The following is a 21642-nucleotide window of genomic DNA, read 5'->3' as shown; positions in this document are numbered from 1 at the left end:
CAGCGGGAAGAATGCTGCTGACTCGTGGATGAAGGTGGACTCTGGTGTTGCCGATTCGTGGCTGTTCGAGGAGACTGGCGTCGACACCGATGTCGCCATGCCCATACCCAATCACAGCTATGTATACCGCCGGATCAACGCCACCAATAACGTCACCGTCAAGTACGACTGCAAAGCGCGGTCAGACTGTGTGGTCAGACTGCGCGGCGACCCTCGCCAGGTATTAAATATCGTCAGCGGCGCACGAGATAACACCGGATTTTTGCTCAAATACCGTGCGGTGACTTCTGAAGACATAGAATTCGTGAACACCGGCCCAGTTACCAGCGAAACGGAGTTCAACACGTTCACTGTGCACTACAACAGTGGCTCCGTCACCGTGCACCGCAACGATGCCCCAAGTCCGATCTACACTGCCACGACTCCGTACTCGATGCCGGAAATTACGTTGATCGGCCTCGGCGGCTGCTGCGGCAACAAGACCATCCGCGCCGCCCGCTACGACCCGGCCTGGAGGACCGACACTTGGCTGACCGAGGGACGCGGCTACAGCAACGGTGACGAGCCACCGCCGGAGCCTTAGGTAGCAAGGCTGCTGGATACATTCAAAGTAATTAGGTAAAAGGAGACATTCAAAATCTTAGCCCGCGCTGGGCCGGGGGGGGGGGGGTGTTTGAACACCCCCCCCCCCTCCCCCTGCGGTTTTTCGCAGATATATCAAAAACGTGGCGGCGCGGAGCGCAGTTTTTCGCTAATAACTTCTGATAGAGGCGCGCTAGAGCGCTGAAAACACCTTAGACGTGTTCGGCTCGACGTTGCAGATCGACTGATATGCAACATGACCTTTTCCGGGCAGGTCATGAGATTAACCTGAGGTCAAATTTTCAAGTTGACCTTTCAAGGTCAAATTATAGTTCTTTTCAACGGGTCTCCACGAGAGGAACACGATGCTGGCAAAAATAGGTAATGCCATGGCTCTTTTGAGTCAAAAGTTCCTGCCGAAAAAACGCTTTTCGTAAAAACGGCTATTTTTGGAGTTTTTGCCCTCTGGAGGCTAAACCGTTGACCTGAGGTCAAATCTGAGAACACTGCTCAGAAAGGTCTGTAAAAGGGCTATCGAATACGCTTTTCCGCGGCGCTGTAGCTCTATCGGTTCCCGAGATAGTCGTCGGCAGTTTCCAAAATTTTGAAATAGTCAACATTGTTGTATTATGGTCCAACCCCCGCACGGCTGCTGGCCGCGCCTGCGCGCGCCCCTGCCGCCGCCACCGCTGGCCGCCCCGGCTCTGTGCCTGTGAGCGCCTCTGCCGCCGCCAGCTGACTGTGCGCGCCGAGCGGCAGAGCTGGCGCGGGCGACTAGGCGCGGCGCTCGCCATACTTGTTATCTTTTTGGACACTCTTTCGGCCTGAACGTATCGCAGTATAATAAATCGCGTTTCTCATTGATTGTGTGCTCTTTCACTCAAACGAACCAAAACATAACATGGCGCGGACGGTTTTGTAATTACGTGACTGAGCAGCTTACAGCGCGATGAAGAAAATTTTGATTCAGGAACTGACGGCGCTGCTGGAGAGGCAGGCGGAGAGAGCCGCCGAGGCCGACAAGCGCCTGGAGCGTTTGGAGAGGCTGCTGTACAGAGAGCCCTCCGCGGGGACCGGGACGGGCACGACGGCCGGAGTGTCAGAGTCGGGGGCTGAGCGAGGCGCTGAGGGATCCGTTGGACCAGCTGCCGCCGCCCGCCGGACTGTCTGCCTGCCGGCGTCGGCGACCCCGGCCCCGCACCTGAAGTCGGCCTCGACGTGCAAAGCCCGTGTCGAGTGCAGTGTGCGCGACAGTGAGACAGGAGCGGTGAGCAGGCTGGAGGACTCTGAGCCGACGCTCAGACACGCCGTGACAGTGGGGGAAAGGTGGAGTGCCCATGTCACGTGCCAAGACCTCTGCGGCACCAAGGGACATTTCGTGGCCCACCTGTCGCCCTACAAGAGGGACCACAGTCGGCCGAGTGTCGCCCATGCCGCCGCCGCCACCAATCGTCAGTTTCTTGAGCGCTGCCCTACCTGTGGCCGTCGCCAGCACGCCGGCGGAGACACGTGTCGCGCCGCTGGCGCCATCTGTCGTGCGTGTGGCGAACCAGGACATTTTGAGGTGGTGTGCCACCAGAGGGCCAGCACCACAGCGGTGGCGCCATCTGCAGTGACGAGAGTACGAGACTCTCCGGGGGTGGCGCTAGTAGCGGTAGCCGCCGGCACCGCCGTGTCACCGCCGCCGGCGGACACGGGCCAAGCCGGGCACACTGCGCTGCAGCCCACGGAGCTGAGTGACGCTGCTGACGCCTACGGAGCCTCGCCGCCGCCGGCGGGAGGTATCCCAACTTGGAGCACGGACCGAGGGTACGGAGCCTCGCCGCCGCCGGCGGGAGGCCCATCGGCAGCCACCGGCGCCGCCGTGTCGTTGCCGCCGGCAGACACGGGCCGAGGAGCCGGCCGTACCGCGGCGCAGCCCACCGAGCCGGCTGGCGCGCGCGGAACCTGCCCGCCGCCGGCGGGAGGCTGGCCAGCACAGACCATGGAGGCAGCCCCCGGCGTGTCACCGCCGCAGGCGGACACGGACCGAGCTGGATGTACCGCGGCGCAGCCTACAGAGCCGGCTGACGCCCACGGAGCTTCGCCGTCGCCGACGGGAAGCCTTCCAACGCGGACCAGCCATGGAAACGAAGCCGCTGGTGACGCCGTGTTGCCGCCGCCGGCGGACACGGGCCAACCCGGGGCCACTGCGGTGCAGCCTGCAGGCCCGGATGCAGCGGCTGTAGCTTACGGAGCCTCGCCGCCGCCGGCGGGAGGCCTACAAACGCTGAGCACGGGCCGAGGTGGAGCTGCCGGCCCCGCCGTGTCACCGCCGCCGGCGGACACTGGCCAGATTGGGTGCACTGCAGCGCAGTCTACCAGGCCGGCTGCCGCCTACGGAGCCTCGCCGCCGCCGGCGGGAGGCCTACCCACGCGGACCAGGGACGGAGGTACAGCCGCCGGCTACGCCGTGTCGCCGCTGCCGGGGGACACCAGCCAAGCCGACTGTTGTGCGGCACAGCCCACCGAGCTGAGTGAGACTACTGACGTCTACGGAGCCTCGCCGCCGCCGGCGGGAGGCATGCCAACTCGAAGCACGGATGGAGGCCCAGCCGCCAGCACCGCCGAGTCGCCGCCGCCGGCGGGCACCGGCCAAGCCGGCTGTAGTCATGCGGCGCAGCCTACCGAGCTAACTGACGCCTACGGAGCCTCGCCGCCGCTGGCGGGAGACCTGCCAGTACGGAGTGGGGACGGAGACCCGTCCGAACAAATGGTAGCGGCTCACGCCGCCGCGCTCCTCCGTACGCCGCAGGGATGCGTGCCCGCCGGTGGCAAGTCCGACCGGCGCGGTGACACGAACCTCGGTGACACCACCCTCCACTCGGTCGAGGTGGTGGATGACCTGCTCGGCCCGACCGTCGATGACGAGGTGTGGGAGGACGCTGAGGACCCGCTTCACGCAGCTGCCGTCGCAGCTATGCTCGCTGAGCGGGATACGGAGTGCGACGCGCGTCTGCCGCCGCTCGTGGACCCGAGTCTAAGGGTGACCAGAGCCGCCGGTGACCGCGACCCGTGGCCGCCACCGACACCGGAGCGACGCCTGCCGCGGACCTCCCCGTGCGACGGGGGGCGCGTCCGCTGCAAGAAGCGCCCGAGACGCCGCGGAAGAGAGCGCAGGCGCCGCCGTCTGCACCGCGCTGCGGTGGCCTTGTGCGCCCGGACCCCGGAGGGCCTGCTGTGGCGCCTTGGGGTGAAGACGATGTGATCGTCTTGGGGGGGAGGTGTTGTATTATGGTCCAACCCCCGCACGGCTGCTGGCCGCGCCTGCGCGCGCCCCTGCCGCCGCCACCGCTGGCCGCCCCGGCTCTGTGCCTGTGAGCGCCTCTGCCGCCGCCAGCTGACTGTGCGCGCCGAGCGGCAGAGCTGGCGCGGGCGACTAGGCGCGGCGCTCGCCATACTTGTTATGTTTTGGTTCGTTTGAGTGAAAGAGCACACAATCAATGAGAAACGCGATTTATTATACTGCGATACGTTCAGGCCGAAAGAGTGTCCAAAAAGATAACAAGTATGGCGAGCGCCGCGCCTAGTCGCCCGCGCCAGCTCTGCCGCTCGGCGCGCACAGTCAGCTGGCGGCGGCAGAGGCGCTCACAGGCACAGAGCCGGGGCGGCCAGCGGTGGCGGCGGCAGGGGCGCGCGCAGGCGCGGCCAGCAGCCGTGCGGGGGTTGGACCATAATACAACACCTCCCCCCCAAGACGATCACATCGTCTTCACCCCAAGGCGCCACAGCAGGCCCTCCGGGGTCCGGGCGCACAAGGCCACCGCAGCGCGGTGCAGACGGCGGCGCCTGCGCTCTCTTCCGCGGCGTCTCGGGCGCTTCTTGCAGCGGACGCGCCCCCCGTCGCACGGGGAGGTCCGCGGCAGGCGTCGCTCCGGTGTCGGTGGCGGCCACGGGTCGCGGTCACCGGCGGCTCTGGTCACCCTTAGACTCGGGTCCACGAGCGGCGGCAGACGCGCGTCGCACTCCGTATCCCGCTCAGCGAGCATAGCTGCGACGGCAGCTGCGTGAAGCGGGTCCTCAGCGTCCTCCCACACCTCGCCGCCGCCGGCGGGCACCGGCCCGACCGTCGATGACGAGGTGTGGGAGGACGCTGAGGACCCGCTTCACGCAGCTGCCGTCGCAGCTATGCTCGCTGAGCGGGATACGGAGTGCGACGCGCGTCTGCCGCCGCTCGTGGACCCGAGTCTAAGGGTGACCAGAGCCGCCGGTGACCGCGACCCGTGGCCGCCACCGACACCGGAGCGACGCCTGCCGCGGACCTCCCCGTGCGACGGGGGGCGCGTCCGCTGCAAGAAGCGCCCGAGACGCCGCGGAAGAGAGCGCAGGCGCCGCCGTCTGCACCGCGCTGCGGTGGCCTTGTGCGCCCGGACCCCGGAGGGCCTGCTGTGGCGCCTTGGGGTGAAGACGATGTGATCGTCTTGGGGGGGAGGTGTTGTATTATGGTCCAACCCCCGCACGGCTGCTGGCCGCGCCTGCGCGCGCCCCTGCCGCCGCCACCGCTGGCCGCCCCGGCTCTGTGCCTGTGAGCGCCTCTGCCGCCGCCAGCTGACTGTGCGCGCCGAGCGGCAGAGCTGGCGCGGGCGACTAGGCGCGGCGCTCGCCATACTTGTTATCTTTTTGGACACTCTTTCGGCCTGAACGTATCGCAGTATAATAAATCGCGTTTCTCATTGATTGTGTGCTCTTTCACTCAAACGAACCAAAACATAACAAACATTTTACCTTTGGTGACCTCTGGTGACCTGATCTTTGACCTGACCCAAAAAATGACAGAAGTGTTTTGGTCCTTGTTATGGACGTTCTTTCGATTGCCGCATACCGCGTGTCGCTACGTGGCCCAGGAGCCGTGTTAGAAGGGGGGGGGGGTGTTCAGACACCCCCGGCCCGGAGCGGAATCTCAGATCACCGGCCCGGCACGGGTTAAAAGGCTCATGGGTGGAGATTTTACAGGGAAGTTAGTGGGGCAAATAGTCGTCAAGCCTACAATTCCAATTGCTAGGTTAAATAAAGTGCAACACTGAATCAATTATTTTTATTACAGAGATAAACGTCCATTTCAAAAGAGATTTCTAAGTTCCTCAATGCGAAAAAGATTGGTTTGCTAAGAAACAAAGCCATACAAATCAGCTTAAGTTGGTGGAGCAAAACGTTTATTGGTGGGGCAAAATGGCAAGTCGGTAGGGCAGCCGCTCCATCAATTGAGAAGGAAACTCCGCCCCTGAAAAGGCTTCGACAAGGTGAACTACAGAAGTGAGTGCTCGTGTCGTTCAGTCACGGGCAAAGGTTCAGGATCAATTGGGATCGAAAAAAGCCTTCGCGGCACGAGTGACTGAGACAGGGAACAAGCTGTCTGAGAACACAATTGAAGCAAAAAATCGATGTTTTAAGCTCGGATGGGGAGGGAATGGAAAGATCACTCTGAGAAGGTAACCCGCGCATGACCCCCTCCCGTTTTTCGGCAATATCTTCTAAACCATTTCACGGATCAACACGAAACTTGCAGTACTCTCAGCTGCACCAATTTGACACATTTTGTTGAAATTTCAACTTTCTAGCTACCAAAGTTTGGCCAGAAATGACGCGGAAATGACGTCAGAGTGACGTCATGTCGGCCGATTTTGATACAAATTATTGAATTACGGCAAACGCTCTCAAGAGCTTAGTTTTAAAGCTAGATCCAATTTCTTTGTATCAGTGGGGCTACAAATATACGTAACTGTCAAACTGCTATCTCGAATTTTCAAAATTTTGAGAATTTTGAAAATATACCTATTTTCACAATTACAAAAATATATTTTTTGGATTAAAAAATATATATATATAAACCGGAATATATGTAATAGAACTCACACTGATGAACTTCTCTATCAAATTTTACCTCGACATCTTCAAAAATAGCCAGGTTATTTGCCATGGGCGCCGCCACCGGGGGGGACGGGGGGACGCGTCCCCCCACTCTCGGATTGGAAGGGGGACGTCCCCTCAAACACTCATTGTTATCCTTCTAGAAACTTGAATGTTCAAACTTCAAAATCATTCGAATTTCTTTCGCTTTTGTCAAGTCAAAAATGTTAAGTAGGTATCGCAAAAATACCGGTAGGCGGTAGCATGGGCGTCAAAAGCGGGGGGAGGGGGACGAGTTCTTCCATAGTTGAGGAATCTGGAGGGGTCCTCTCCAAATAAAACATCCACGAATGTTAAAAAAGACCTTCCTTCTATTTGTAACGGTCATTCGCAATGGAGTAACGAAAACAGAAATAGACAATAGACATTCTTCAAATGGATGCTGATGCTGGTCACTTCGACCATACACAAATAAAACCTCAAGAATATAAATGTTTTTGTATTTGATCAGCTTAGGAAATCCGGACCTATCAGAGACTGGTAAGCAAGGGTGGCGCGACAGGAGAGGGGGCGGAGGGATTTCCTCTCCCACTTCATGGAACCGAGGGCTTATCGCCTCCAGTTTTGCTTAATGCTTTCTGTCTAATGTTTCTTATTAACCCTCGCCCTGGCAGGGCATTTCTCCTAACGCGACCTGGCACGGGAGGTCGATGCGCCTCGCCCCCCGGGCGTTTCAAAAATCAGCGTCTGCGCTTCGCAACAAAGACCAGTCGATTGCTCTCAACGAGTACTAGTGATTGATGGTATATTTCTTGACCCTAAGGTTAATAGTTGACCCAGTAATGGCAGGTCAAAGGTGAAATTTCGAAAAGGTATAGTTTTCCAAATTACTTAGCGAATATTGGCGAATTTATGAAAGATAGCGACATGAAACTTTCACGACCGTGTTCCTCAACGAATTGGCAGCAAAATGGTGTATAGTTTACTGCATTTCAGTCATTACTGGCGTGACGTATTGTGTTCTCCGGGAACACCGGAGGTCACACCCGCCACCGGCGAGGACGGTCGCGAATATCGAGAGCTTGACCTGGGTTGACCTAGGAAAGGTTGAGGAACAGTTTTGAAGGCGTTTATGTAACAATTGAACCACAGATTCGGATGCAGGAGCTCAAGAAACCCCGAACATGCGAGGTCAACAGCTCATTGATCTTGGTTGACCTTAAAAAGGTCAATATACAAAGTAAAGATTCATGTCCGGTCAAAGTCTGACATAAATCACACGGAATAGTTTCGTTCTTGTCGAAGAGATCCCGTCCAGTTATGGTGTACCTATGTACGATTTTGTCAAAAACGGTCGGTCGGATCATGTGACTATTATGACGTCACAGCTCGGTGACCTGGCATGACCCGAGAATATTTTATTTACCAAAAGTTGCGCAAAAGATGCCCCATAGGCTATGGAAAATTTCAGCACGATCCGGTTCGGCGCACATCGCAAAAAAAGCCTCAGGGAGGGGGGTTGCATCGACCCCCTTGCCAGGTCGAGGGTTAGGTAGTGCTTTTTTCAAAGGCATAATAGGAAACTCCATGACACCAAAAGTTCCTATACACTGACAAACAACTACACCTGAATATGACAGCGACAGCCGTCATGACGAGCACCGGTGCAGCAGAGAATTTGTGGCATAGATCTTAGTCGCGTACCTAGGCGATAAGCGTTTGACAAGTACATGGACAAAAAGATGAAACGGAGCCTAATCTGAGAGGGCCCAGGAGTTTTAAATACACAGTGTGCACAATGGGTTATATCCCATGGACTTATGGAGTATGGGCCTACATCCATTGGTCTGACCCCTGCCACATCGGGCAAGAAAATCTCTAGCTCTTATCCGACCTGTCATCGCGGAACTGCCGACTTTTGATATCGTCATCGACGTGTGTCGTATAACACGACTGGCCGAAAACGGGCTTAATATATTTCGACTAACGAGCCAAGAGCATGACTTTAACCCAGTCCGACCTCGGAGTCAAAATACGAACAATTTCGAAGACTCCAAATCCGATTCTGGCCAGAACTCTCAACTCCGTCTGACTCTGGCCCCGACCCTACAGTTCAGCAGTCACAATACACTAAGTTTTCAGCTTCTAAAAAATAAGCTTTTAGCTATATACCTACCTACGGTTGACTTGACGGGACCGCAAGACTTTGAGGGGCGACTTGACTACTTGACTTGGTGACCTGACCTTAGGTTTTCTGGTATCAAGCTTGGTACACGGGCTAAGGGCTACAAAATTTGTATTTTGGAGCAGTTTTGCCAAATGTTATTTGCCAATTTTCGGGGCGCTTCGCGTCGCCGATTCATACACAAGTCAAAAAGAGCGATTGCAATGCAGTTCAAAACCCCATGTTAAAAGTTGCATATTTCCTTAAACATTAAATGCATCGTCCCGAAAAGGCACGGTAAGAATGCCTTCTTTTGGGTTTTCAGTCGGTCAGTCCGTCCCCCCCAGTCAAAAATCCGTGGCGGCGCCCCTGTTATTTGCATTATCGTCAAAATTTTACAATTACATACTTTTCAAAACCAATTTTCAGTACGTTTTGACATTGTACAGCAATATAAATGGCGCCATCGTGTTCCTGATCTCAAACTGCATCCGATAGGCAGCTTTTTGCTAAAAAAAATCATTTTCTAAATTTGACCTTTTCTGACCTGAAATTGACCTGACCTACGGTAAATTCAGCTGAAAATAACCTCAAATGACACAGACGACATTATTTTCGAAATCAACGTGAAAATGGACCATAAAACATGCGTCACGTGACCGATATATGTAACATGATATACAATTTTCGTGACCTAGGATGACCTGACCTTGACCTGAGAAATTTGAAGTAAGAGTTCGGTACCCTCAGGGTATCTGAGGCATATATCGAGGAGTGCTTAAACCAAAAATGAGCCTGATCGGACTTGTCAGCCGGCGGCCAGAGCCTAAATTGTAACAAGCAAAAATGCCGATAATTATCCCTCGCCGGCCGAGGGGGGGGGGCGGGTGCCGCCCCCCCCATAGGGTTTTTTCGCGATAGCTCCGAACACGCTGGCGATAGAGAGCTGAAACTTGGCATACCTGACCTTTGATCCAAGCCGCATCTTTTGACACCAACCGCATTTTTGGGTCAGGTCAGGTCACTGACCTATGACGTCATAAGTGAACCTCTGCACGGTCTTCAGATGTCGCAACTTCGCAACGCCCTCACTGCCAGAGGAGATGTCACAGGGAAATGAAACTTGCAGGATCTAGTATCCATTATGAGTCCCACAACTTGTATATCTCGGATTTTTCCTAAAGGTCATATGAGGTCAGGTCATTTTCGTGACCTCACCATTATAAGTCAATGGGGAAAAATGAAAACTGCTATTCTGGCGCCGGGAACGATCTCCAACTATCTCAAGCACACAGAATCGTGATTTGATGCACTCCTTGCAAGGTTAGATGCGTCACTTTTGCAATGTTGACCTTGCGTGACGTCATTTATGACGTCATCAAGGTCAAATTAGTTTTTCGTCAATAACTCTTGATCAAATTGAGCTAGCGAGTCGGGGAAGGCACCAATGGACTCAGGAAGGCCTGCCGAATCGAATGATATGCGACATGACCTCTTTCGACCAACTTCGTGACCTGGGGGTGCTGACCTGACCTTGACCTGAGGTGAACACCCCAAGTTGACCTGACCCGGACAAAAAGTATATCATTCGACGCGCCTGAGCGAGGCGAACACGATGCTGCCAAAATCGGCGCTCTGCGGCCGTTTTTTGCGAAGTTATTCACCAAAAACTGAACCGTACCTTGGGGCACTTGACCTGACCTCAGAGGTCACCGGTTGACCTAGGACCTTAAAATCGGGTACCAATCTCTGCTTCTCGTAACGGCGCACACGCTCGTTTTTTCTGCGACGCGCTAGCTCCACCAGGGGCGAAACGGCGAGGGGGGGGTCGTACCCGCCCCCCCCCCTCGGCCGGCGCGTATGTAGAAAACCAATAGGTCCGGCGAGGGTTATTACTTTGACCTGACCTGTGACGTCATCGGTGACCTCGAGGTCAATGAAAGTAGGTTTCGGTCGACAGTTTTTCCAGGGCTATCAGACGCCGTTTGAATTTTGACGATCGGCCCAGTAGTTTCGGCGATAGGAGGGGGGGGGGGGGGGCTCTGGAGAGCCTCCCCCTCAGTCACTCGCGTTATGGAAAATACCCCAGTTATGCGTGGGTTAAACGATGTAAGATCTTTCAGAATCATCAAGGTCATTCTTCGATTAGGGCGATGCTGAGGGCGCGAAGGTAAAAATATGACGAAACTTTTATCAATTTTGATATTTTTCTCACAAATCGGCGCATAACTCGGAGAAGACTATAGAGCTATAACTTGGCAATAACGCTGCACCGAAAAGCGCATTCGATAGGCCTTTCGGCCGATCTTACCGGTGCCGAGTTTCTCTCATTGAGAGGGTCGAATGAACTATAAATTAACATGAAAGTCAATTTCAAAATTTGACCTCAGGTCAAAATCATGACCTCACCGGAAAAAGGTCATGTAGCACATCAGGCAATCTGTATAGTTGAGCTGAACACTTTCAAGATGTTTCCATCGCTCTAGCATGTCTGTATCTTAAGTTATTGTTTAAAAAAAAATACCCCATACCTTTCAAGACCGCACCTGAGCTAACCTCTGGGTATAACTCTTGGATGCAATTTTCCGATTCAGTGCGTCATGTTTACCTACCAGTTTACCAATATACGAAGGTTCTAGGTAAACACTTATGGGTTCTATATAGGCATTTCATGGGAGATTGATCACCGACTGCCGCAGGGCCTTCTCTAAGGAATTTCAACTTGGAGAGGGAGGGCCAGAAGCTCCAGGAGTCAAACCTAGGGTACCCCCAAATCCTGTTTTCTCATGGGATTTAGGCAACGTAATTTTCGTCTGCAGTCCTGATACCATGATTTTTTTGAAAACCTAAAAAATAGAAAACTGGTGGGCGACCCGACCCCGCTGGCGGATCCAGGAGGAGGGTCATTTGGGGCAAATACGCCCGCAGCGCCCGAAATCGACGAAATTTTGCGGTTTCTCAAGAATTAAACGAAAACTTAACCTTTATTAGAAAGTTTTTTTTAACTACACAGCAGTGCGTAAGGAATCCAAATCCGATGAGTTTATGGAAGTTGGAGGTTTTTTTTTTGGGGGGGGGGGGGTATGCTGTGCACACCTCGCAGCGTCGCCGTTCTTTATCCGCCAGTGCCTGACCCATGCTTTTAGATTAGTTTGTAGCTTCTCGCACTGCCATACCAGACGGTTAAAAAAAAAAAAAAACTTCGAAAATACAAACCTCCGATTTCACTCAGTTGGTGTTCGATTATAGGTTCAAAGCCTGGCCTCTATTCGCTCGTCTTAGGCGGATCTGAAATGTTCTCAGTAGACCAAAAGAGCCCAACCCAACGGTGCAAGAAAACTAAAATAAGTCTTAATGAAGGTGGGTGATCGTAAAGAAATTGTGGATTGTTTGTTTGGTTAGCTTTCAGTGGAAGTTCATCATTTTTCTATATGATTGGTTTAACTGCGTGTCCCCCCCCCCCCAGTGACGCGATTTCAGCTCCACTGGGGGGGGGGGGGCATGGCATCACTGCAGGGGCCGCGGCCCCCCAGTTAACATGTTGAAGAGGCCCTGCCGACTGGTGCTTAATAACGCAATCCAGTCACCACTTGCCTACGCGATAGAGTAGTGGCACGTACTTCTTGGTAAAAATTGCAACTGTTTTGCCATCGTTCCAAATGGCAAGCTTTTTACTTACTGCTTACGTAACAGCAGTACAGAAAGACAATTACCGCTGACACCAGTTGTCTGGCGGGTTATATAACACAGATTCACTAAAAGTTTCATGGCTCCCCGTTCTCAGTATCGCTGGTGAGGTGCTGGGGTTATTGCAGCTCTGGCACTCGTTATCGACCGTGATAACGCCAAGGACAGTGCCAGCAAAACGGGAGCGCGGCTTTTCTCGATGCATTGCCCACGCATTGTCGCTTGCCGCCCACTCCGCTGGGTCGAGATCAGGATAACTGCAGACCTGGATAGCCGGGCCACAATCGGTCAATCCACTCTGCTGACGCCAATTGTAGAGTGTAGGTACGACCTGCCTTATAGCGCAAGCTCAGTCAAGCTTTTGGCAACTTTTGTGAATTATCAGACATGATTGTATACCTTTATTCGAGCGAATGACAACAATTATGCAATCCTAAAATACCAGACGTTTCGGCCGTAGGGTGCCAATGTCCGTGGATATATGAATATGAATGAATATAAAGTTACATATGATAATCATGATGTTTATCATGATTATCATATGCATAATAATGCTCTGATTATCATATGTAGCTTTACATTCATTCATATTCATGCATCCACTGACGAAGGCGCCCTGTGGCCGAAACGTCTAGCATTTTATGATTGTATAATTTCTGTCATTCGCTCGAATATATAATATTGTAGCAACTTGTTGAGTGCCGTGATCAGTTGATTCACATGCCGTCAGTGTCAATACATTTCTGCACACACTAGTCCAATTGCTTTAATATGTTATTGAGTTTAAAGGGACATGTTGGGGAGAGTGCCCAATCTGCGCCCGGTCCATGGGCGGCGCCACCGGGGGGGACGGGGGGGACAGGTCCCCCGCTATCGAAAGTTAGGGGGGTACAGTACCCCCCTATCGGCGAGGTCCGTTCAATAGTTGATAATAATGCATTGTAGAGTTATCCGTCGCATTTAATGCATCGTTGGTTAATCAAGACAGGTTCTGAATAAAGATTGCTGTTGGGATGTATCGCAGGGGGTCCTGGCCATCTGCAAAAGGTGTGGAGCTGTGATGCCTGTAGTCATAAGGTGATCGGCAGGGCCTCGGGGATCGTGCCCCCCCTTTTTGGGGCGCCAGACAGGGTTTATTACCTCCCCCACCCCACTGCCAGACCACATTGCCGACAAAACCAAGTTTACTGAAATTCCATAGATTTCCGTTACTATATGGATATTTTCCATTCCTAATTAGTCAAATTCAAGCATGGCAGCTCTACCACAGGAACCATTTGAAATATATGCCATTTAACCCAGCACTTGTGGGCAGAAGTGTTCGGATAGATCACAGGCAGGACCAAAAAAGCACGCCGTAGCCCAAGATCTTATAATTGGGTAGCATCGGCACCCTCTCGTCAAGGGGTTCGATAGCACACGTTTTTTTTTTCTGCAAAACTAAGTTCGGTCGGCGGCCGAACGGCTGGGGGTCTAATCAAGCCCCCTTCCCTCCCCTTCTTACGTCAGCGGCTGTGAAAATGCCATTACCAGCTGTTGAAACATGGCAGTTGCTTTTGCATGAGTGCACGAAAGGGTTTTAGGTACGTGATACGTGAAAGGTTCTACATGAAATTGAGATACACCAGCTTATCAAATTGTGCTCACTGTGGTGCGCTCGGTTTTACCTTGACTAGTCTTTGAATTCTGGGGTGAAACAGACCAGTCAAGAAACCTGTTCCATAAGGAGAGCCACTGATGCTAAAGAGATGAGGGATGAGGTTTCAAGAGACCTTCATTACCTCCCAAAGGGGTGCCACGCCATTTGCCAATCCCTGCTGTAGTTGTTACGATTGGAGGGTGAATATGAGAACGATGCAGGTCGTGACAGCTCGATCATGACGAACACAATGGTGCCGACATCACAGCTCTATGTACCGCAATTTTTGACGAAGTTAATCAACAAGGACCGGAATCCTACCCTGGGGCACTTCACCTGCAGAGGTCGCCGGACCTGAGACCCTTTCACTCAATTTTTTCAACGGTGCATGCGGCATGCGCTCGTTTTTCCCTTGAAGCTCTTGGTAAGTAAAATCCATCAGAAAGTGTGATCAAATAACGGCTGGTGACCTTCCATGACCTAGCATGACCTTTTGAGTGACCACCGATGACATGACCACTGACGGCTAGCCATTAGCTGCACCCTGCCCGTTGCATATGGATCAGGTGGTGATGTCATGATTCTGAAATTATATTGCAGTTTTGGCGCACTTGTCAGAGCAGAAAACATTCCCACTTTTCCTCCATGACTATATGATGATGAAGCCATGAAGCTGACCAGACGCAAGATCGAAAATTTGAAAGTACGAAACGTAAGTAGTTGGCACTGCTACTCATACCTAAGCAATTCGCAGCTTGTAGGAAACCAGCTTTGAGTTGGCAAGACTGCAAATTTTGATTTAGAGGCAAGGATGCTTGAAAAGGTTATCAATCTTATAGTTGTCCTATGATAAGTTTGGAAACGGGATGCACCATTCGATGTGTTTTGGGCTTTGCCAAGTTTCGCGGCGTTACGTGCCTCGTTTTTTTTTTTTTGCATACACGATCAGTATCTACTTTTGGGATTCTCAGTCAGGCAAGCCCCCGTCCCCGTCCCCCCCTATCGAAAACCCGTGGCGCCGCCCCTGGCCCGGTCTCCTAATTGCGCCCTCGTCATTTCCTGTGAACCCATACATAGGTTGGTTGTTGTTTAGAAAACAATTTAGGTATTAATAACAATAATCAAAACAATATTTTTCGACCTATAGCTACCAGCGATAAGGTTGTAAGCCGCATACTTGAGTGGTTTTGTAAAATGGATTGTTTTCTTATCCTGAGCCTGCTTACTTATGAACCGTTACTGCTGTTCGTGAGGAAGGGTGATTAAAAAGTGATTTTAGTAGTATTATGGTATATCAGTTGGTGACATACCAGGGAAATAAGCTAAAATTAGAGCGCTCTATTTATTGCTCCTGCCCCATGTTGAAGAGATACCCCTAAAAGCGTGATCTTTTATCGGCCCTTACGCAGCAAGGCAGTAATTCTCAGACCGGTGGATGGTATCAATAGAAAGAGAATGCATCAAAGATTAACATGAATTAATAAAAATAACATTAAAATGTTAATTAAGCGTGGAAATTAGTCCCAAACATAAGCTAATTATTGCTCCTACCTCGGCGACGGCGCTCCCCGCAGTCAGCGGAGAAGCTAAAATAAAAGCCACCATCCTCCTCCGTAAGTCAATTTTAGAGCGGCCGAGTGGGCCGATGCGGGGCCACCAAACTGAGGTGAGACGCGGCTAGCAATTGCAAACCGCCATAGAAATCAATACGTACAATATGGGATGATTACTCTGAAGCTGGAGTGAAGGCATGAGTAGATTGCAAGAAACGAAATGCATAGATTGGTTGAATTATGTACAATAGGCACAGCTCAGATGAAGCCATTTCTATGATGTTGACATATGACATAACCCTTCCTCTCCTCACCTATGACCTAAGTGCATTGGCAGTTACCGGCATAGTTTTTGAGCACGAGTGTAATTCGCCATCGGGCCGCAATGCATGTTGCTAGGCTGCTGCAATTACAACGAACATACGAATACTGCCTTCATTTGTAGACGTTTGTTTTTTTAGGCGGTCTTTGACGTGCAAGGGGGCATACCTGTCGACAACATGAGTTTCTCCGAATTTCAAAAACTCCCAGAATTTCAATTCCTTATGCACTGTTGTAGGTACAGCTATGTTCACAAGTTTTCGTTTCCTCCTGTTCTAGAAAGGATGATATTTGTCGATTTCGTGCGTCGCTGATAGGAGGGTGCGTTTAATAATTAGGCCCAACGCTTTCTGCATCCGCGAGTACCTTCAAAAGGGAACAACAGTTTCCATTTATTACACTATGGGACATGTGACAAAATGACAACTGGAACACGCATGAAACGGAGCTCATATCCCTAAAAATGTCTACAATCACTTCTTTTCTGACACTATTAGCAAATACCATCTCAAGTTGGGTGGTTGACAGACAGTCAATGGAGATCTGGGGAGACTGAGTGATGCCAATTCACCACTTAACTGATAATGAGGGCCGAGGGAAGAGAAACATGCAACATGCACAACTGACAACTTGACAAGTGACAAAACACTACCACTATTGCGCAGTGCACAACAAATTACAGCAGCTAGCCCAAAAAATGCTTTTGGTGGCTAATTGCAAAACGAGTCACTAATAAATGTCTTAGTTGCAGCTGAACACTGCACAATAATCACACTGTTCACACATTGAGTGAGATGCCACAGGTGGTTTGAATCACACTTTGATTCAACTGCAAATCTGAAGTGTTGTCATGAGGTTCATGCCTCCATGATCACAGCACTTTGGTTGTGGTTGGCATAACACTTGTAGTCTGCAGAGTTCCACATGAACTGCAGACACCTCATCTGGTGGTCTTCATGTTGCTCAACTTCTTCAGGAGGCAAATGTCGACCACCCAGCGGAAGCATGGTCCTGCAGAAAAGAAAGGTAATGCATAAGGTACAAACATTATCTGCTGAAACAGCCCCTTCAATTGGCTGTTATTAAACTTTTAACATAACATAACAACATGTATTCCATGTATATTACATTTGTTGAAGTAAAATACTGCTGGCTATTTCAAAACCAGAAAATGTAATTATATTGTGGCATAATTCACATGCTCAGCTATCAGTATCAAATAATAATTAATTTAATATTTGGCATATTCTATATAACACATTCATGGAATATTCTACTTCACGTCACAAGGACTCACAATCTTTCTGTTGGGTGTTTGATTGACGCATTAACTAAGTTTGTCTTAGGTTTTCTTATTGCAAAAAAAATCATATTGCATTATTGTATCAAAATACTGCCAGCAATAACAAAACAAGAACATGAAATGTCAATGAGCAATCCGCCTTTCCTAAAAAGGGATTACTTTGAAAGGAATTTTAGTTTCTTTTCAGGAAAAGGAGAAATGATTATCAGGTAATTATCAGAAAACCACTCAACCAGCAAGTGGCTGGGTGGTTTCACAGCAAACATCAAGCCAAAACATATACTTACATTTATCTAACAATTGAGCCATTTGACTACTACAAGGATATGTGAGCAAAATAAGAATCCAATTATCCTATGTTGACTTCCTTGCAAAGTTTATGCCTTATTTTATGAAAACGTGTCACTAGAATATGATACTTATCATCGAATATTATTTAATTTACGATTTATTTCGATCGGAATGCACATGGAGTCCCGCGCCATTTTCGTCGACGATGAATATGATCGTGTTTCATGAAGAGATAAGGGGTTTCAATGGTCTTTCAAAGCAATAATTTGATGCAAAAATTTGTAGGAAATAATATAAAGCTGGTTCAAATGGCCATCAACCATTTAAAACACCGAAAATACTCACAACTCCGTCCCGACGACCACGCAGCGCCGCGCACGCCACACTACTGGCACAATGCCAAAACTGCTGTCACAGCGGAAATGTTTTTTTTCTCGATTGCAATTGTGGAATTATTTATTAAACAGAAGATGATCTTTCCGAAAAACCGACTGATTTCATACACAGATGCATGGAAAATAAAAAAATCCCGGTAAGTTTATTTGTATTGTTTTGTCGATTTTGACATGCTCCTAGTTTGCAGCCATATTTCGATATGTTCTACAGGGAGTTCAGAATTATTTCAGGACCAATCTTTTCCTCATTCATTTTCCCGTCGATCATGAAATTTTTAGAGCGGAACAATTAGTTTCCAGGCGGTCCGAGCGGTTTTCGTGAGAAGGGTGCAAAAATCGGCGTCATTTTTAGAGCCTCGACACCAGCTCAACACAGGACCCTATGGGAGACGGTGAAGTAGCGGGAGCAATAAATAGAGCGCTCTTATTTTAGCTTATTTCCCTGGTGTGTCACCGACTGATATGTGCCGGGTATGGAGAGACAAAAAAACAAGACATACATGCCTATTGTGCAGCATTATCAATATTTTGCTGCCATATGACACATTCCACAATGACAAAATGACAAAATGCGCCATGGCATGGGCGCATTTAGGGTTATGTCAAGACATCGAGGCTTTCAATGTTATCGTATTATACTGTTATAAAAAGTGGTCTTTCAATAACTGGTGTTAGAAGCCGGAGTTTGACCCCAGAAGGGCTGAAGGGCCCGTACTGCAACCAATAAGGACATTCAGGGGAACATTATCGCCCTTGCCAGTAAAAGGGCTAACTTTGCATGGTTCTTTAATGCATTATTTCACGTGGAGTTATCAGGGCATGCTGAGCCTAAATGCGCCTTTGCAGGGGTTAGGGAAACCGTAATTTGTATTTTGTTCCAATAAAATGTACTTAAATTACAAGAGTGGAGGTAGATTTAACCCGGCCGGGCCCGGGGGGTAATCCCAACCACCGCAGCCCGTGGAGGGGCGTTTTTCGCCCCCCCCCCTGTCTTACTTCGTAAATAAGGGAGCTACGGAAACAAAAGCGATACCAAACGAAAGGTCCTTACGATACGATTCCAAAGCACTTAAGGTCAGGTCACCAGAGGTCACCAAAGGTAAAATGTTGACTTTCAACATTTTGGAAACTGCCAACGCCTATCTCGGGAACCAATAGAGCTACAGCGCCGCGGAAAAGTGCATTCGATAGCCCTTTTACAGGCATTTCTGAGTGATGTTCTCAGATTTGACCTCAGGTCAACGGTTTAGCCTCCAGAGGGCAAAAACTAAAAAATAGCCGTTTTTACGAAAAACGATTTTTCGGCAAGAACTTTTGACTCAAAAGAGCCATGACATTAATTTTGCCAGCATCGTGTTCCTCTTGTCGATACGCGTCGAATGAACTATAATTTGACCTTAAAAGGTCAACTTGAAAATTTGACCTCAGGTCAAGGTCATGACCTGACCGGAAAAGGTCGTGTTGCATATCAGTCGATCCGCAACGTCGAGCCAAACACATCTAAGGCGTTTTCAGCGCTCTAGCACGCCTCTATCAGAAGTTATTAGCGAAAAACTGTTAGATTCTGTTCGTGACCTGAGATGACCTCGGGGACATAACGAGGGGTCACAGTTGCCATTTTCCGGTTGAGTGTATCAATTTTACCTACATCTCGATGTTTGAGAGTGTCTAGAATGGCGTTCGTGCAAAACAGACGCTTTTAAATTTTCTCCCATTGACTTATAATGGAGAGGCCGCAAAATTAACCTGACCTTAGGTCACCGATATCAAAATTCCGAGATAAACGTTTTATAGATAATGTTGCTTTAATCAATCGCTGAAATTTTCAAGGCAATCAATCAATCGGTGTAGCTATGACGAGCATTCTTATTTTTTCTGAGGTGAGGTCACTTGGCGTGACCTGGTGACCTGACCTAAGGCGACCTGGGTCTGAAAGTTTCACAACATGTGCGGAAAAGATGCACGAACAGGTGTGCAAAAAACGGCGGCGCCCCCCCCCCCCCGGCCCGGCACGGGTAAGGTGGGGCCCTCAGAAGCCAGTGTAGGCAGCGGGCGCTAAGAGTCCAGGCCCAGGGTGAGCCGGGAGCTCTCAGATAACAGTGTGAAGTGTGAACCTTCGGGGACCGGGGTCTGTGTCGAATCCCTAATGACCCTACATATTAACCCGCGCCCTGCTGGGGGTCCTGGATTTCCACGCCCTGCTGGGGGGGGGGGGTGTTTGAACACCCCCCCCCTTGTAACTCGGCTCCTGGGCCACGTAGCGATACGCGGAAGGCGGCGTTCGAAAGAGCGTCAAAAATAATGACGAAATCACTTCGGTCAATTTTTTGGTCAGGTCAAAGGTCAGGTCACCAGAGGTCGTTGAAGGCAAAATTTCGCCGATTTCCAGGTCGAATGTCGAAAATTTCCAAGAAGCCAACGCATAACTCGGGAACCAATAGAGCTACAGCGCCGCGGAAAAGTGCATTCGATAGCCCTATTAACGCCCTTTCTGAGTAATTCTCTCAGATTTGACCTAACGTCAACGGTTTTGCCTGCAGGGGGCAAAAACTGCAAAAATAGCCGATTTTTTCGAAAACAGTTTTTCTGCAATAACTTTTGACCCAAGCCTTGTACGAGCTTACTTTTACCGGCATCGTGTTTCTCTCGTCAAGACGCATCGAATGAACTATAACTTGACCTTGAAAGGTCAACTTGAAAATTTGACCTCAGGTCAAGGTCATGACCTGACCGGAAAGGGTCATGTTGCATATCAGTCGATCCGTATCGTCGAGCTGAACACATCTAAGGCGTTTTCATCGCTCTAGCATGCCTCTATCAAAAGTTATTTGCGAAAAACTGTTAGATACCATTCGTGACCTAAGATGACCTCAGGGCATAAACAAGGGTCACGGACACCATTTTCAATGTTCAGTGTGTCTAAACCACTTGTAATTCGGTGTTTGGGAGTGTTTATAATGTCTTTCATCCAAAAGAGGCGCATTTCAATTTTCTCCCATTGACTTATAATGGGGAGGTCGCAAAATTGACCTGACCTTAGGTCATCGATATCAAAATTCTGAGATATACATTTTGTACATGCTATTGCTCTTAGCAATCGCTGAAAGTTTCAAAGCGATCGGTCACTCGGTGTAGCTATGACAGACATTGAAAGTTTTTATGAGGTGAGGTCACTTCAAGTGACCTGGTGACCTGACCTTGAATGACCTTGGTCTGAAATTTTCACAACATGTGTAGAATTGATGTATGATAAGGTGTACCAAAAACGGCGGCGCTCCGCGCCGCCGTTTTTGAGATATTCGCGAAAAACCACAAGGGGGGGTGTTCAAACACCCCCCCAGCAGGGCGCGGGTTAACATAAGAAACATGTGCTGAGACCCTCAGAGTCACACGTGAGTCGTAACCCCTCAGATTCCGGCTTGGGCTCAGCAAAATCTGTCGCCTCAAAAGCTCGGCTGAGCTATCAGAGGCCAGTTAAACCTCGCATGTGTGCGGCGTTTGCCAGCCTCTAACGTGTAGGGGGTCGGTTGGACCCCCCTTGCCGTTTGGCCAATGGCCCCTTCGAGCTAGAGCTTCGCGGAAAAAAACGAGCGTGTTGCCCGTCACGAGACGAAGCCGATGATACCCAATTTTAAGGTCCTAGGTCATTGGTTGACCTTCCAGGTCAGGTAAATGACCCAAAAGTCGGGAAAATCGGGACCTGTTAGAAAGCCGTAGTGTGAATGCTGCCGATGTGGTGCACTCAAAAGCCGGAATTGCCATTGGATCCAAGGCTATATAAACCAGGTAGAACGCTCCGGGAAAAAAGTTGGAAACAATAA

At 50.3% G+C, this 21642-nt stretch overlaps 1 protein-coding gene across 1 annotated transcript; it reads left to right on the top strand.

The window, feature by feature from the left end:
* Positions 1–1531: 1531 nt before the first annotated feature.
* LOC122384291 (skin secretory protein xP2-like) lies at positions 1532–3829 on the top strand. The gene is made up of 3 exons (XM_043371567.1): positions 1532–1897; positions 2075–2363; positions 2934–3829. The coding sequence occupies exons 1-3, from the start codon at positions 1532–1534 to the stop codon at positions 3827–3829; spliced, it is 1551 nt and encodes a 516-aa protein (XP_043227502.1).
* Positions 3830–21642: the final 17813 nt, after the last annotated feature.

This window comes from Amphibalanus amphitrite, unplaced genomic scaffold (genome assembly GCF_019059575.1).
Source record: "Amphibalanus amphitrite isolate SeventyFive unplaced genomic scaffold, NRLGWU_Aamphi_draft 000185F_arrow, whole genome shotgun sequence".
Lineage (NCBI taxonomy): Eukaryota > Metazoa > Arthropoda > Thecostraca > Balanomorpha > Balanidae > Amphibalanus > Amphibalanus amphitrite.
Note: the sequence above shows the minus strand (reverse complement) of the source record. Positions and strands in the feature narration are given on the sequence as shown.